The sequence below is a fragment of the Crocuta crocuta genome, unplaced genomic scaffold (assembly GCF_008692635.1).
Source record: "Crocuta crocuta isolate KB4526 unplaced genomic scaffold, BGI_CrCroc_1.0 scaffold657, whole genome shotgun sequence".
NCBI lineage: Eukaryota > Metazoa > Chordata > Mammalia > Carnivora > Hyaenidae > Crocuta > Crocuta crocuta.
This window is the reverse complement of record NW_027529583.1, coordinates 1,693,038-1,711,666: the sequence shown is the minus strand read 5'-3', so window position 1 is coordinate 1,711,666 and position 18,629 is coordinate 1,693,038. Positions and strand designations below refer to the sequence as shown.

At 36.5% G+C, this 18,629-nt stretch overlaps 1 protein-coding gene across 1 annotated transcript in view; it reads right to left on the bottom strand.

Annotated features, from left to right (window-relative positions):
* The window catches only part of AP1S2 (adaptor related protein complex 1 subunit sigma 2), a 25,450-nt gene that overhangs the window by 1,395 nt on the left and 5,426 nt on the right, over window positions 1-18,629 (bottom strand). Inside the window, exons 3-4 of the mRNA XM_077761707.1 lie at window positions 16,238-16,346; window positions 15,526-15,663 (exon numbers count right to left, since the gene is read on the bottom strand). Of these exons, the coding sequence (XP_077617833.1) occupies window positions 15,526-15,663; window positions 16,238-16,346 (247 nt within the window). The remainder of the gene's footprint in view (window positions 1-15,525; window positions 15,664-16,237; window positions 16,347-18,629) is intronic.

The following is an 18,629-nucleotide window of genomic DNA, read 5'->3' as shown; positions in this document are numbered from 1 at the left end:
GTTAAGGGCTTGCTCTGAAATACTGAGGCAAAAATGGGGCTGAGGGGAATGGATGATGAAATGAGCATAGTACTAAGAGTACTGAGCTGATGGGCGCTGAAGCTGAGTGATGTACACACAAAGGTTCCTTCTCTTTTATTTGCAGGTCTGAGTTTTCACGATAGAGTTTGAGAGAAGTCCAATGGAAAGATGCAACACTCCCAAGAATCACGTAAGCCAGTCTCTTTCACTTCTCCTGTTTAGCCTCAGACATTAAATATACCATATTGACATCTGAATCACATATATCTTAAAGGAAACAAAGCAATCATTTCCATTTAGGCCTTGAACTGTAACCCGTCCATTTACATGCAGACTTTTTACCATACAGTAACTATATTTCCTTAGGGTTTTAACATTTTTTCTCTAGCTTACTCTACTGTGAGAATGTGGTATGTAATACATATACAAAAGAGGTGTTAACTGAGTGTTTACGTTGTCGGTAAGGCTTCCAGTCCACAGTTGGCTGTTAAGTTTTTGGAGAGTCAAAAGCTGTATGTGAGTTTTCAATTGCCTGGGAGGGTTGGCATTCCTAACCCACTCATTGTTCAAAGGTCAACTGTAACGTTCAGTCATCTTTAAAAACACCATACAGCCTTTAATATATTTATTAAAGGATGCCTACATTGACTTCTATACAGTTAGCACTTCACTTATCCATGTGAGAATGACTCCCATTCTGTTCCCTGGAGCTGGTCAGATTTCCCCGATGTGTTCACTGCCTGCAATCCTATATAGCATTTCTTGAAGAGAACCATGTTACGTGTCAAATATGCGTTATTTAAAATATGTGTCCTTTCCAAAAGGCCTAGTTTAAAGGAATCGTTTACACATTTTATTCCTTGAGACTTGTACAAAAAGTACATTCGTTTGTTTTTTTATGAATTGTGTTCATAATATAAAATGTAATTTTTCCATGTTCACACTGAAATTGTAGCTCAAAATTACTTAGAAAAAATATTACCTAAAGTAGTCAAATTTATAGAAACAAAGTAGAATGGTAGTTACCAAGGGCTGAGGGGAGGGATGGGGAGTTGTTTAATGGCTACAGTTTCAGTAAGACAGGATGAACAATTTCCAGACATCAGCTGCACAACCGTGTACACTGAACAGAATTTGGCAGCTTAACCATTTTTATGGTTTTTATATGTTTAATAAAATTACCTGGAAAAACTAAAGTGTAAAATATACTTGTCAAAATGGATGGAGAAGAAAAAAGGCATTCACATGAGACAAAGTACATGCAATACTTTTATTTTAGACGTGCAAGAAAAGCAATTTCAGAATCTACTGATTTAAAGCAAGCAGCTGTATACAAATAACAAAAGAAGCAACATGTTGTTACAGCTCAGCACACAGCATCCAAAGCAAACAGGTATGAGACAATGCATATTCAGCATTAAAACCAGATGAATAACATACTGCAGGGGTGGGGGAGGGGCAGAGGACAAAAATGGAAATGAAAGACCAGTGTTTCCCCCAATGCTTTCAAGGTACAATGCTAAGTTTCTCATTTGATAGCCTATCCAGGTGCTTCAAATGTCATGCAGTACAGCGAGAATGGAAAGAACTGGCCTGCATACCTGCCTAACAGACACTCTGATACGTCTTTCAGTGGTAAATCTGTTTGAGCATCTTTTGAATTGGTTGAATGATAGCTTAATCAGGCTTTAAACTTTCTAGATATAAGCAATTAATTATTTGATACTGTTCCTTTTATAAGTTGCAATTTTTAAAAGTATACACAATATTCAATATTAAAAGTCTTAATATTTAGAATTTAAGACTATAGTTAACAAATCATTAAGTATTTAAATGAAGACCATATAAAACCATTAGTAAAATACTAGTATTTAAACTGTATGCGAATTTTAATATTATAAAACCATAAGTAGTAAAATACTAGTATTTAAACTGTATGCGAATTTTAACTATATAAACAAACTGAGTATTAACATTTTGAAAAGGTTATTTCCTACTGAACGATAGATATTATAGAAGACTTCTAACAGTTTTCTGATCATTCTTAAAGGGACTGTTCAATATTGTGTAGCACAAATGTGATCCAATATATGTGGCGTTACAAACTTAAGAACTGTGAATGTTTTACCCTTAAATATTGTGTAATAGTACAGATTTTACTTTCTTGAATTACTTCCAAATATACTTTTATGTGATACGTTAGAATACATTAGCTCAGAGACCTGTAATATAGTCACACTAAATACTTTGTTTTCGCCCCCAACATTTGCAGACCAGGTCATGCTGTATGTTATGGCACGGTCTATTCTGCTGTAGCATTTCTGCTATATATTCTTTGGTAAACATTTTAACGATCTGTAAGTTTCCTCCTACAAGATGAATCACAGATGGTTCATAAATGATGACATGTACGTGTTTAAGGTGAAAATACTACTCAAAACATTCATAGGTCATATTTCAAGAAGAAATTAAACCAGTTGAGAGCAGGAATAAACTATATCAAGATTACAAACAGAATGAAAATCAAACAGAAAAAGAGAAATGACAGGAAAAAAAATTACAATGGTAAAGGTACTGGTTCTGAAATGATCTATTATATAAGATAATCAGTCACCAAGCTGAGGGCATTTTCTTTCATAAGTATATCAGCTCTCTATTTCCTCTGTGCAATTCTGCATACACGATGAGTAGTCACTTAGTACACAGGGACATTAAAATATTCATGACGTGGCTACAAAAGAAATGCATATATTCTTATACAGTATACAAACTGAGAGACACAATCAGTTCTAGAATGTTTACTGCACAGTAAAGAAAATGGAAACTTAAATTTTTGTTTTTGTTCTTTGGTTTATGGCTGAGTATTTAACTTATGAACAGTGCTAAAGGAGTTCAGATTCATCTTTTAAAAACCTCATATAATGACCAAAATGACCTATGTCCTACAAAAATCCAAAAGCACTGTATTTGCTAACAGGCTGAAAAGATTTTTCAGTGTTTTAAAGTCATCTGGTCAGTACTGAGTTAACTGAAAATTCAATTAGAACACTACCTCCTGCCAGTCTTCAAGTATGTCAGGATTTTATTACACAAAGTAAAGGAATTTAATCCCTTACTGAAAATCATTACATCCTGAGGTGACCATAAACGCTTTTACAGATCCTAAAGGAAAGTCTTTCCCAAGAAGTAGTGGAAAAGCAGTCACCCATTTGGTGTTTTAAGTAGCAATGGAGGTTTTTAATGGTTCACTTAGCTTTAAAAAAATAAAATAAAACAAAAAAAAAAACAACTCTAAAGACAATGCCTTTGAGACTGAGGATATTACTTTTTAAATAATCCTCAAGATAGATTATAAAGAAATCGCCAAAAAGACGTTCAATATCTATGCCTACAAACATATGTAAATGGAAGTTTCTCATATCAACAAGGTAACCTGAGGTGACGTTTTAAACAGCCTAGAGTGTCCAGAGATGGATTTCTAGGGACGCCAAGAGCCCCTGGAATCTAGAGGCAAAGTTCTGTGCAGATTTTCCTGAGAAGAGGGCCCAGGGTTCTTTAGACTCACAAAGGGATTTTACCCCTGCCAAAAGGCTTGTGATTCAAAGTTTAAAACTCATTTGAGTGCTTTTAAAATATCCTCATTTTAATATTAAATTCGGCATTTTGAAATGTTAGGCTACAAAGTCATGTAAACTGTTCGAATATGTGACAGATCCCTCATACAATAACCGTTAAAAAATAAAAGTATCTGAGAAGCGCCAGTTAAATTTTAATCCTCAGATAATTCTTAAAACACTTTAAAGAGATAGTTGTGCCTCTTCCCTACGCAATACAGTGGAATGAACCAGCAAGTTAAAATAATGTAATAAACCCCAGCTGCTTCATTTTCTTATAGAAGCTCTCATTTTCATTGGGGAATTCTATTCCTATATCAATGACATTAGCGCTTCACAGTTATTAATGATAGTTTTTTTGTCAATGAACCTCTGAACCTATTTCAATATTCTGTGTAAAAAAAAAATAGATTATAAGTCCCAATGATGAATCACTAGCAGAGTAAAATTTCTTATGAAAGTATCAGTTAAACAAAGTATTGGGACTATCCCTTAAAATTTAATGGAATTAGACTTTTCAGGTAATGCTAAAACATAAATAGCAAACTTGACAAAAACCAAACTGAATTCATAGGTCCTACTACATTTTGATGCATATCAGAACTCCAGCACGTATTCTAGTATGCTTTCTTACACCCAATGAAACTCTTGCTGTGATACATATTCTCTGTGTTCTGGAGAGAGAACAAGAAAAGTCGAAGTCTGTCAACCTTTCACCTAAATACCTGTTCTTTGAACCTTTATATTACAGCTTTTAATCTTTTTGTTTTCCCTTAATTCTATACACACTGTGTAAAAACCACCATGGAGAGCTTATGCCCATTTAAAGAAAACAGAAAGGTAGTTTCCCAAGTAGGGCTGGGCACACAAGCTGTTCTCCCCAGAAGAGACTTGGTCTGGAAGAGAACAGAGTTCTCATCCATGACTGCCCAGCCCGGCATGTCTGACAGACCTTTTACTACACTTAGTAAAGGAAAGGGGAGATGATAAACCAAACTGTTCCTTACAGCCAATTATCCATATTAGGTATACTTAAACAAGAAATTAGCATCTATCAATTGTGAAGAATATTCTTTATAGGGAGAAACCCTCTCTTCATTGGAAAAATATTCAAGAAACCCCAAAATACACAAAAATAATGTATCCTTTTAGCACTTTTAAGTTACTATAACATGTTTCAATAATTTCTCAGTTTAGACAGTCTGAAAAAGTTGTGCTATATAAATGCCTTAATGACCACTTAACATTTAAGATTGATTTTAAGCTAAGTGATAGATATGCCCACATTAGCCAAGTTGTTTTTTCTCTAATATCCAAAGAAAATATTACAGTGGATTAAATATAATTCTAGTATTCTGGGCCCTCACACCACCAGTACATCTTATGAGTCATAGAATAATTATTTAAGAATTGGGGAGGGTGAGAGTCAAGTCTGTTGTAATACACAAGGGGTCCTGTGCAGAACCAGAACTATCATCATCTTCTCCGACCCAGGCAAGCTGAGTTTCTTCATACATTAAAACATCAGTGATTTTGAAAACATGGGAATAGAGGCCAGAATGAAAACGTAAAAAAATTTTTAATCCAGTTGTATTACACAAATACCACAAACTGCCCTTAGTACCAATTCTTTGGAGACCTATTTTCCGAATAAAGAGGAGACATTATTTTCAACCTGAAATGAGCCTACAATCCTGGACAATCCTTTCACTCCTCACTCATTTGCTCCCCAGTAAGTCTATTCTAGACCCTCAACATTTCCCTCAAGTTATCTATGTCTCCTCTTTCTCCTCTGTCCCTAGCAGCTCTACTCCAGTTTCTCAAAGCAAAGAAGATGACAACTTTTTCAATTTCACTCATCCACCTGATGAGGAAAAAACAAACTACAGCTTTACCCCGTTATCTCCTCCTAACAGGAGGAAGGTTCATCTTGCCTGAGACCAATGCTTTTGATTCCATTCCCATTCACTCTGCCAATATACTTTCCCCTTTAGTCTATTCCTGATTTTCACTGCTGCCTGCATTCCTCCTTCTCCGTAGTATATGTGCATGGATGTTCACCTTTCCTCCATACCAAGAGTAGCTTTTTTCTCAACCCCTACAACAAGAACCAGAGGCAGCGGGAAGTGGAGATTAACAAACATAGCAGAGAGAGGAATTAAGTGACACCTATTCTTAAAACTGCCTACATTGCAAAGACAAGACAAACTCCATTACCTTAAAAATTCGCAGATATTCACCATACTAGGCTCATGACGCAACAGTCTAGGAAACGATAATGAAACTGGTAAGCTAGCACTTATCTGAAGACTTAAGTCTTATTGAGATGAGTGCTTAAGTAAACTACAGGTATTGGATCCAAAAGGCAAAACCTAGTCTCCCGCTTTTCTCTTTCTAGTACACAAAGAGAAAATAGTTTATATTTAATGACAAATAAATACAAGTGAGTGTAATTTGAAGTTACTGCTCTATTTGTTTTTCTTGTAGAGGAGCTTCACTTATTTCTTGTACTAAAAGTAGTATCCTCTATCCTTCATGTTCTAGGATACAGTGGTCTCAGGGGCACGTGGGTGGCTCAGTTGGTTGAGCATCGGACTTCGGCTCAGGTCATGATCTTGCCGTTCAAGCCCCACATCGGGCTCTGCGCTGGCAGCTTAGAGTCTGGAGCCTGTTTCAGATCCTGTGTCTCCCCCTCTCTTTCTGCCCCTCCCTTTATCTCCCCCCCCCAAACAAAATAAACATTAGAATACAATGGTCCTTTTTACTGGCTGTATTCTGTGGCAAAGTTCCTACTCTCAACTCTGGAACCCTATTCCTTGTGCTGAGAGACCAAAGGGCCAGAAAATATCCAAATTCACTAAGATCTATGTTTAGTAATGAATAGAAAGAGAACTCAAAGCCCTTGTAAGGTACCTTTTATGACACAGCTCATAATGTCAGTCTTATTCCACCAGCTATTGTGAAGCACTAGTAAAGTCAAACATTTTTTGACATTAAGTTAGCAATGATTGGCAAGAGCAATATGGTGGTTCCAGATGGTCAGTGTCTAAAATGGCCAAGAGCACACAAGTGCCTCACTTTACATGCTGGAACTTTCTTTTCAGCAAATTCTACCTAATTTTACCTAATGGAACAACACAATGTATACTCTTCCATTCAGACAGCATCATTTTGTCATTTAAAAAATTTGTAAATTAAAAAAATATTTAATACATTAGTAAATAATATTTATCAGTGTTAATTTCCTGCTTTCAAAAAATGTGGTATGATTATGTAAGATGTTAACATTAGGAAAAGCTGGATAAAGAGCATAAGGGAGGGGCGCCAGGGTGGCTCAGTTGGTTAAGCTTCTGACTTTGGCTCAGATCATGATCTCACAGTTTGTGAGTTCAAGCCCCGCGTCAGGTTCTGTGCTGACAGCTCAGAGCCTGGAGCTTGCTCCAGATTCTGTGTCTGCCTCTCTGCGTCCCTCCCCTACTCACACTCTTTCTCTCTCTAAAAAATAAACATTAAAAAAAATATTTATATTATAGTACATGTTTGTTTTATAGTTCTAGAAAAGGGAGGGGGACCTCAAACATTTTCACAGGTAATACTGGTAAGTTAATGTCCCACCCCNCCAGTCGGCTAAGCGTCCGACTTTGGCTCAGGTCATGATCACACGGTTCGTGGGTTCGAGCCCCGCATCAGGCTCTGTGCTGACTGCCAGCTCAGAGCCTGGAGCCTGCTTCTGATTCTGTGTCTCCCTCTCTCTCTACCCTCCCCTGCTCATGCTGCCTCTCTCTCAGAAATAAACATTAAAAAAAAAAAAATCAATCTCATTGCCTTTACAGCCAGGTTAACAGTTTCATGTATGGTTGTAGCATAATTTTCTTAACCTATTTCCCATTGATTAACATTTGGGTAAGTTCCTAAGTGTCCATCAACTGACAAATGGATCAAGAAGATGTGGTTTATCTATACAATGGAATACTACATGGCAATGAGAAAGAAAGAACTCTGGCCATGTGTAGCAACATGGATGGAACTCAAGGGTGTTATGCTGAGCGAAATAAGTCAGGCAGAGAAGGACAAATACCATATGTTTGCACATATAGGAGGATTAGGAGGAACTTACTTAACAGAGGACCATGGGGGAGGAGAAGGGGGAAAATAGTTGGGGAGAGGGAAGGAGGCAAACCTTGAGAGACTCTTGAATGCTGAGAACTGAGGGCTGATGGGGGTGGAGGGAGGGGAAGGGGGGTGATGGGCATGGAGGAGGTCACTTGTGGGGATGAGCACTGGGTGTTATATAGAAACCAACTTGACAATAAACTATTAAAAAAAAACAAAAAAAACATTTGGGTAAGTTCCAATGGCTTAATATTAATACTGAGTCTTAGTGTATTTGTATGTTTCTGTTGGACACAATTCCTTGAAATTTAACTGATGGGTCAAAAGGTGTACATATTTAACTGTTAACAGCACCAACTATGCTCCAAAATGGACTACAAGTTTAAGTGCTCACAAACACCAGACAAGAGGGTCACTCATCCATGCCAATCCAACAATCAAAAGAAGTTCTCATTCATATTTTACTTTACATTCCCTTACGTAAAAGGGCCATTTGTTTTTTTCTCTCATCTGTGAATTATTTATTTTCTTTCATCTGTGAATTATTTATTTGGTCCTCCATTTGCATCAGAACTTGAAATGCTTTAAATTTGATCAGGGTTTTCAAAACATAAAAGATTTCTTTGAATCACTGAATTTCAAATATTCAAACTCTATCTTTACTAAGTAAATTCTTTAAGGCTTGTAAGGTACAAAAGAACAACAACAAAAAAGTCTACATGTACAATAAAAGCCTATATATGCAAATTCTGGTCATTTAAATTATTCCTCTCAAAAAAATTTATCAAATCCCTGAAGTGGATGGGGAAAACAGAAAATTAAAAAATACTCTAATTGCCTGCAGGGTATACTCAATTCTGTTTCCAGGTAAAAACTCAATTACCTTAACAGACATTAACAGATTTGGTTATTGTTCAGGAAATGAAATTACATAGTGACACTCCACAAGCTTTGCTGTGGGTTAGCTGCTAAAGTCAATCACAGATTATCTCTGCAGGCACTGGTTATCAAGTAAGGGTGATTTCGTTGACTCACAGAGGGGATTTTTATAGCCATTTACATGTTCTTAATAAGCACATTTGTCCTTCTTTTACAGTTCTCAGGGTTTTTTCTCCCCTCCTGCTTTTGATTCATTGCAGCCAATCATTTACACTTTGGACTATATGTTATATTGAGAAGATGTAGTGGTCTGTAAAATGTAAATGGAATCTTTGTATATCCTATCGTGTTAAATTAAACTAAAGCTTTTCAAGCACAGCACTCCTGATACTTGAGGATGGATAATTCTTTATTCTAGGAGGGCTGTCCTGGGCGCTGTTGACGCTTAGCAGCAGCCTTGGTCTTTACCTCCTAGATGCCAGGAGCACTCCACTGCCAGTTGTGGCAATCAAAAATATGTCCAGGCATTGTTTAATGTTCCACAAGGCATGATTGCCCCACTCCCCACCCCAGTTGAGAACCACTGAGTTAATCTAATCATCTCTGGTTGAGGGTTAAATTCTAGTGTGCTTACCAGTATTTGTTCATTCTTCTACGATGGACATTTTTATTTTAAAAAAAGGCAATAGAGGAAACAATAAAAGAANATGTGAGATTACAAAAAAAGAAATAAAAGTATTATTTAACAAAAATTTTTTTTAGTTTATGTGTGTGTAACTATTGTGATATAAAAATGTCATTTGTTACTGTGGGTTCTTGTCAAGTATCTTTTAAAATCAGATTTACAGCTACTGATTTTAAGTTACTCCAACTTTTCATTATTACAAATAGCCCAGAGTAGCAAGAGCTGGCTCAAAATGAGTTAAAATGAAACAAGGCGGGGAATCCTCAAAATTCTGAAAACCAGACAAATACAGAGCTCGAAAAGCACATACACTACAAAATGATTACAACCTGAAAATCAGTGATCAAGGACATTGGCCAAATTGTTTCTTATAAAGCGTAAAATGAAAGACAAGATTTGTTCTGCCTTCTGTTTTTTCTGTATCTGCCTTTCTGTATTTTCCATTTCAAGTATTAATGTACTCAAACCTTACTTATCCAGTTTGTTCTAGCTGACCCCAATCAAGTTTACTTTTAAATAATTAAAATATGGGGGCACCTGGGTGGATCAGTTAGTTAAGCGTCTGACTCTCGATTTTGGCTCAGGTCATGATCTCATGGTTTGTGGGTTCGAGCCCCATGGAGCCTGCTTGGGATTCTTTCTCTCTGTCCCTCTCTCTGCCCCTCCCCTGCTCTCTCAAAATAAATAAACTTAAAAAAATTAAAATACGCTGGCCTTGTTAACTTCTAACCCAATTTAAAAGAAAAAGGGTAGGCTTAAAGGTTTTAACAAAGAATGGAAATTACAAAGGAATCATAGGAGTTTGTCTTATTAAACCAAATCCTAAGAGGATTTATATCAAAACAGCTTTTTTCCTGTTAAATGATACTATTGTAAAAATCTGAACATATCTAGCTGTTGTAAAACAATGTACGATACTCTCGAGTTTGCCTAGCATGCCCAAATATTCTTAATTTTAAAAAAACCCAAACTTCATACTAAACGGCATGTTATTAAATACTCCAACTACTTATTTACTTAAAAATAATTTTGAGTTACAAAAGATTCGTTTTTAAAAATCACTTTTTCTAAGACTCTTACCTTTCCATTTTTATGCAGTCCAACAGATTTATTACTTCCGCAAAGATGTTACACAGTGCTAAGATATATCATGCAGCCCCAGCACTAAAACAAATCAATTTTAGCAGCGCTAATTCTCCACAGAGCACCACTTTCTAGGTGAGGCAGATTAACAACTGCAAATCCAAGTGAATCTATTCATAAAGTGGATCATCTCGAAGTAGAAGCAAATTCGTAAGTGTAATGCTTGCTTTTGGTACCTCACTTATTTTTTCATTTCTCAGACTACTTTAGTGAGAAACAATACCAACAGCAAACAAAGCTCAAAAGGAAAACCCCCACAGATTTCAAAATGATGCTGTTAGTATAAAAAAGAAAGGCTGACACATCTCAAAGCGCTGATCAACACCATCATGCATCTACCGCTGAGGTTAAAGCCCGACGCCCGGTGTTTAACTATCTGATCTTCACGGATCAGGCAAGGACTTGAAATCATCTCACGTGCAACAGTCTTTGCATAACACCCCACTTTATCCATGCCACAAAGATGGTAAATTTAGTAGTTACCAAGAAATAAGTTGGGGGGTCAAAGGGACTAAAGCCTTAGACTGCTCTTTATCATAAGATATCCTCAGACAAACCTCCCCATTCTTCATTCTGGCTCTACAAAATTAAGGAGCAGAGAAAAACTGGTAAGTGCCTGACTTTACAAAGAAAATGCACTCTATATGTCCTTGGTCATTACATGTATGTTTATAAATCAACTGTACCACTCCCCCAGTCCTCCCCCCAAAAAAAACTAGCTTAAAATAGGCACTTAATTGGTGGTGTGGGCAGGGGGTGGAATGTTCCAAGTACTGCAAAGAATGTCAATTTAGTAATCTCAGCATGTTGCACTTTAGTAATTTAAGAATCAAGTACCAGCGGCATGTTAAGAAAACATGTGTTAAATTCCAACAGACATTAAAAATTGGATAATGGACCAATTTTTCTGGGCTTTACCCCCAAATCTAATTATGTATTCACAGAACCAAATACCAAAAGGAATACACGTAGAGTTCAGTCTAGAAATGTCAAAACTGAACCACTATTTACCAAGTAATTAAATAAAAAGATCTTTATTATTTAATCACAGTGTCTGATATCATAGCAATTATTATTCAAATACGCATTTATGTTACGTTCTCATTACTGACTATAATATGCTAATAGGAAAGCTACTTTATCCACTGTCTGTCTGCCCTGTTTGCCTATAAAATGAAGGACGACCTGAACAAACTACATGACATATATACCAATCGGGTAAAAGAAATTTTAAAGAAATTTTTCTGAAGAAATGAAACATTCTTAAGGATACAAATATAGATTTCACAGTTTTTAAAATCAAAATTATTTTGAAATATCCATGTAACATTAAGTCAACAAATATTTTCATTATAAATTTAAAGGCATCTCTGGTGTTTAGAAATAATTCATATAAAAGATCNCTGCATTTTTAAACCTGCATTTAGAAAAATGTCTTTATAGCTATATTTACAATGTTGGGAGCAAAATCATTTCATGACGTAGGCTAAGTGAATACTATATCCCAAATTATAAGACCAAAAGAGCTACTATAAATCCAGGAGTTTAGATAAATCCAAGAAGAAATGATTTTAAAAAATAGTATTTATACATCCAATTAAAAAATATCAACTATTGATAATTTGGACAATGCAAATCTTCAGTATAAAAGGTAAAAAATGGCATCTTAGAAAATCTACTCTGTTCCATACAGAAAAACCTGCAGAATGATGAATCTCTTTATTCCTGAAAAACAGAGAAGTTGGTACCTAAAACAGAAGGTTTAAAATACACATACCAAGACAATAAACAAAGGCAGGGGTGGAGGAGATGACGAGGGAAGGGAGAGAGATGGACAGAGCTCAGTGGTTAAGATTTCACACAGCTCTGAAGTCTAGCAGATCTGGGTTTGGAACGCTAGGACCAGGTCACTGGAACCTTACTGAGCCTCTCTGTCATCTGTTAAAAAGGTACTCGTGATCTTTCTCAGGGCCTACTGAGGAAGCACAGGATGCTTCACATCTAAGGACTCAGTAAGCATTAGCTGTCATCATAGTTCTGCCCTGTTTGCCTGTAAAAGGACTACCTAAACAAACCACAACATGTTTATTTAATTGGAAAAGAGGGAAATTTTTAGCAAACTTAGAAATTTTAGAAATTTAGCAGTTTGTGGAATGCTTTTTCTCATCTTATTCCACCACCTATTTTATGAACATAATATTCAAATACTCTTCCAGAGATGTAAACATGTATCAAGTATCTGGCCATGTGTAGCAACATGGATGGACCTTGAGGGTGTTATGCTGAGCGAAATAAGTCAGGCAGAGAAGGACAAATACCATATGTTTGCACGTATAGGAGGATTAGGAGGAACTTGACGGAGGAACAAGGGGGAGAAGAAGGGGGGAAAAATAGTGGGGGAGATGGAGGGAGGCAAACCATGAGAGACTCTTGAATGCTGAGAACAAACGAAGGGCTGATGGGGGTGGGGATAAGGGGAAGGGGGGTGATGGGCATGGAGGAGGGCACTTGTGGGGATGAGCACTGGGTGTTATATGGAAACCAACTTGACAATAAACTATTAAAAAAAAAGTATCAACCTATAAATGAATCTATTTTAGGAAACAAGCATCTCGTCGTCCCTGGATTTGTGACAGTATGTTGGCAAATAAGCTAAATGAGTAACAGATTAAACCTGAACAGAATCATTGGAAGCCTTACTGCCACAGAGACTTTAGTTTGGCTTCATAAAGGCCTTAATCTGCAATGTATTCTAACTTACTCTAAATTCAGAACGGACTAGCCACGTTTTGCCTCCTCAAGAACTGAATGGCTACATTGAGAAAAATGGTTTATTTAGACCACCAAATAGACAATGTCTTAATGTACTATCACTTTGGTCTATGAACAAAATGATGTTAAGATCACAGATGAGAAATAGGGCCAAAGTTCTCTACTAAAGGTAAGAAACTGTAATTAATAGCAGTCAAAAAAACCTTTTTTTTAAACTAGGGCGAGACAGGGTAAGAAAAATCTTACATGGGACCACAGACATCCCATGCTTCTCTCTACTCCTACTTTCTACTAAAGATACAAAAATACTGCTTCAAAAAGGGAGATACTACTTACTATTAAAATACTTTTAATAGGGAAGATACACACACATACTTACAGATAAATATGGACTTGGAATATATTTTTATCCCAATATATCAAATACTCAACACATACTATAAAGTAAACTGAATACATGTGCCATATTTATAGTCAATAGCAAGTTCACAGTAGTTTAAAAAACACTCCAGACAACACAGGAGAGATCAGCACCCTAAACACTACTCTCCAGAAAAAAAAAATACATCAGAAGGTGAACTTCAAGNATGCACTTGGAATAAGTTTTTATCCCAATATATCAAATACTCAACACATACTATAAAGTAAACTGAATACATGTGCCATATTTATAGTCAATAGCAAGTTCACAGTAGTTTAAAAAACACTCCAGACAACACAGGAGAGATCAGCACCCTAAACACTACTCTCCAGAAAAAAAAAATACATCAGAAGGTGAACTTCAAGAACTTTAGAAATGTTGTAAGGCAGATGTAATTAATCAAGAAATGATGAAAAACCTGAAGGAAATACAAGGACCTGATAGACTATACCTCCATAATAACAAAATAAAAAAGTGAACAAGGGAAGAGACAAATATGAAAAATTCTTAGTTCCTGATTCTGCTTTTAACCCAATTTTTAGAAAAGTAGGATCAGTAAACAGCAAAGTAAGGAGATGCTTACTTTAAAACCAAATAGGAGTTTGTGGTCAGAAGAGATGTTAAAAAAAGAATCTCCCCAATGACATGTCTGCAGTCAATGGGTAAAGCACACGGCAAGCTGTACACACCCGGAAAAGGGACTGTGCTCATTTCACTACTGACACTGAGTGGCATCATGGCAGCCAACCAAAGATTCCACTCGTGCAGGCATCTTAACCACTGTTTCGGTAACTCAAGATCATTACACGTACAGTGTACTGTCTCGTGTCTAACAGATGTATGTTCTGGATGATACTGTCCCAACTTTGAGCAATCCTCACAACTGACTCAGTTAGTGACTGATGCGGGGCCATTACTGAGGCCCCTCCTCCCACAGAGGCCCATTAGAAGTTATAATGGACAAAAAGAGATTTACTCTTCTTAGTTCACATTTCTGTTATAGCAGGAATGCTAAAAAATTGTATTTAAAGCCTCCTTTAATAATAATAAAGACAACTATCTTAATAAAAACACACTATTTTTTATATTGACTAGCTCCTTCTCCTCGTGTTATAGACTTTCTATTTGATTAAAACCACAATTACTGTTAAAGCATAATTCAACTCGGTATCTGAATTAAGGCATCCTTAAATTTTTTGAAAAAGGTGGCCTTATCTATGAAACTTTAAACTTCAGAAATTGAAGGTCCAGAAACAACAAATACACAGTTAACCCCAGACAACTATGGAAATTGGAAAGGGAAGAGGTTTATTAATGGTTTTCATGATAGTTATCAAAGCAAAATAAGAACGTAGTCATTTGACAGAACACGGTTTGTTATTTAAAAAGAGCAAAGAGGGGGCGCCTGGGTGGCNTTCTACAAAATGTGTAATTATAACACTGTCATCTGGATGGCTACATTTGCACTTGATGGACATGAAGTGAAAATATGAACCAATCTGGGATGAAAACACCAGTCTCACAGAGGTTACCTTAAGTAATTCACAACAACGGATGGAGAGTTCTCAAATTACTGTTATCTTGACGAATCTTTCCCCTTCTTAGTCTGTCCTCTAAAGGTTTAGACTCTATAGTGTTTTAGGGTCCAATGGGCCATCATTATGACAGACCATCTCCAAAGTAAACAATCCATCCACAGATAACCGAGTTGATGGGACTGACACAGATTCCAATCAATAAACTTCACAAGGACGCTACATGCCAAGCATGCTTCAGAGTAATTTCTGAAACTCTAAGAATGAGGGAACACAGATGAGACTTCCCTAGCAAGAGCAAAACATGCTAATGCCCAGTACAGAGAACTGAGATTAGCTTACCTCCTGCAGTAGATCAGCCTGCTCAATTGCTTTAAGGACATTTTTCTTGGATGTTTCCTGAACTTCCCCTCCCAAAAGAAACTCATCCAAAATAAAATAAGCCTTCTCAAAATTAAAGATGATATCAAGTTCACACACCTGAAAAGCAAGAAAAACAAGGTTAAAACTGAAGAAAGTGAAAGANATCCGAACGAATCAATCTTAATTTTTTCTAAAAATGGCAGTCTTGCTAACCAAGCATCATTGATTTAGTCAGCATATTTTCCAAATCTCAAGCACTTGGAAGCACAATGCCTACAAGTACGAAAGACCTGATTCTGGAAGCTCCCAACATGGGCAACTTAATAATTTTCTACTTACAAAAACGGGTCGTTTTAAATACATATTTCCTGGATAACGTGATTATAACTGCTTACCAAATCTAAAGTCTATATTAAGCACTTCCAGAATATTAATTTTTGCAGCTGAACTCCTTTCCATTTCACTATTTTAAACCTCATTCTCATAACCATCATTAGATGAGTAAGGTTGGGAGGTCAAGCACTTCGGCAGCTAAGGGACTGTGCACGCTGGCAAAAGACAGTCAGCCCTTCCCTCTCCTGCAGTTACTTTCAAACAGAATTCCCAAGACAATCAAATAATAAACTTGTTATAAAAAGATTTTTTAAAAAATACTATGGCATTCAATTTCCTAAAACAAACTACTACTCACACTGCCAAAATACTTGTCAAGTAATTCCACATAACGATGAATTATTTCCAGGGTAATTAGCTCATTGTCCTGATCCTCGATAGCACAGCAAAAATACAGACTAGCATATCTGTAACAAAAGCAAATGTGGAAAAAATTTTACCCTATAATCATGTTTTCTAAATATATTTTCACATCCTATTGTGAAAGACCCCATACTTATACACATTATTTCCCCTTTTACAATAGTGGAGATTATATTCTTCCCGTACTACAAAAGTAATGAATGCATATATAAAGTCTGAAAAGCATAGGCAAGAAAAAGAAATCAAATTACACCATCTAGAAAGAGTAACTTATTCTGCTCTTCTTCCTTTCAGGTTCCTTTCTATTACTATCCTAAAACATAGCTGGACCCAGTTATGAAATACAATGAATATAACGGTCCTAAATTGTATGAAATATGATCTTATGTTTACTTAATTAAAACAAAATGCACTGTAATTCAAACTACAAGTAAACAAGGAAGAAGATAAACTTTCCGACTAAAGGACTTCTTGAAGATATTGTCAACGTGAAGCCAATGTCCTGAAACGTTTTACTGAAGTGTTAATATGCACAGAGAACACAAATCAGATATATACACTTTGAGGAGTTTTCAAAGTAAACCCACCTGTATACCAGCACCCTGATCAAGAAACAGATTATGGAACTCCTGAATCCCCTCCCCTAGCCCCTCTGGTTAACCACTTGCCACCCCAAAGGGTAACCACTATCTTGACTTCTAAGAGGAGAGAATTGTTTTTAAAAAGGAGGTTTCTAGGACTGTGGGATAAACTCCAAGAACAGAACAGCTTTGTTATTACAGAAGTTAGAGAAAAAGAACAGGAGAAAATAGACTGTCCTCAAATTTTCCAAGTTCTACCTATTAAAGTGTTGGTTATTTACCCTTGAAGAAGAATAAGATTGGAAAAGTATATATTCTCTTCCAAATTAGGATTGTAGCACATGGGACTAGATTATACTTGGCCCAAGGAAGCCAAAAGTTAAAGACAACCTTGAGGCATAGCAAACAATGACCAAGTCCTTTGAGGAGGATTAAAAGAGCATTTTCAAATGGTTTAAGTGTATTAAAGGCTTTTGAAGAAAAAAAAAAAAAACACCTACGATGTTCTTTACAAATCTCAGTTTAGATTGTAATTTTCACTGAGGAGCATTTAAGTGATTTTTGGAAAACACAATGAGCAACTACTGCTCACAGCACTAAGGGAAAATAATATACGCACACACATCATCTCAGTTTTGGAATCCAATGAATTCCTGCCATTCAGTATGAGAGTAACTAGTATTTACAGAATGCTCTATTAATATTATCAAGTTGATTAAATAAATATCAATTATTTGATCTTTCCAATAGCAAGCACTGTCATCCTTGATTGGGGGTGGGTGGGGGTGGAGGAAAAAAAAAAACCAAGGCCCCAAGAGTACAGGGTCTGCCAAGTGGTTGCTCTGGGGCAAGAAATCTGATCTTCAGACCTCAACTCCAGGCCTTTTCCCACTCCACCTTCGGGACTCCCTTGTTATCCACAGCTTGACTTTTCTGCCATGTCCACTCTACCTTATACATTCAGTAAATTATTTAAAATGGCAGGTCTCCTACAGTCTTAGAGAGGCTTTCCAATGTGTTCATTTATTAGCATGAAGGACGTAACAGGGCACAACCTCCAACGTTAGCAAAGTGCTTCCTCTCTTTCCTACCCTATGGTTTTATGTTTAAGAGGTAATGGGATATTCCAATTCTCCATTCTCCCTAACCCATGCTCCCCAAATAGTTTTGAATTTGGGGGAAATTGATACAAATGACACAAATCCCTGAACTAAGAAAACTAAAAATTAAAGAAACTGGTAATAAAATGGTAGATAAAAAACACACATGAACAGTGCACATGAAGAGGGTGCTATTTAAATAATCCCATTAGAAAGAATTTACTAATAGTTTTGGGCAAAATTCCTTTTAGTCTTAATGCCGGCATTTCGACAACACTACTGTTAAGCAGCTGAATGCTTGCACCACCCTTGCTCCTCATCCACAGTGAGGCCAGTACTGCCTTCTTACAGATAAACAGCACTTAAATACCAGGCGTCCGTCCTAAATTGTAGAATCACTTGGAAATACTAGTTTAAATATCACGAGGACTGGGGGTGCCTGGGTGGCTCAGTCCAGTTACGCATCTAACTCTTGGTTTTGGCTCAGGTCATTATCTCACGGTTCTTGAGTTCTAGCCCTCCATCGGGCTCTGTGCTGACAAGCTGGGATAGTCTCTCTCTCTCAAAATAAATAAATAAACTTAAAATAAAAAAAATTTAAGTATCACCAGGAGATGATGTGTCTAAGCATCAACCGATAATGTTC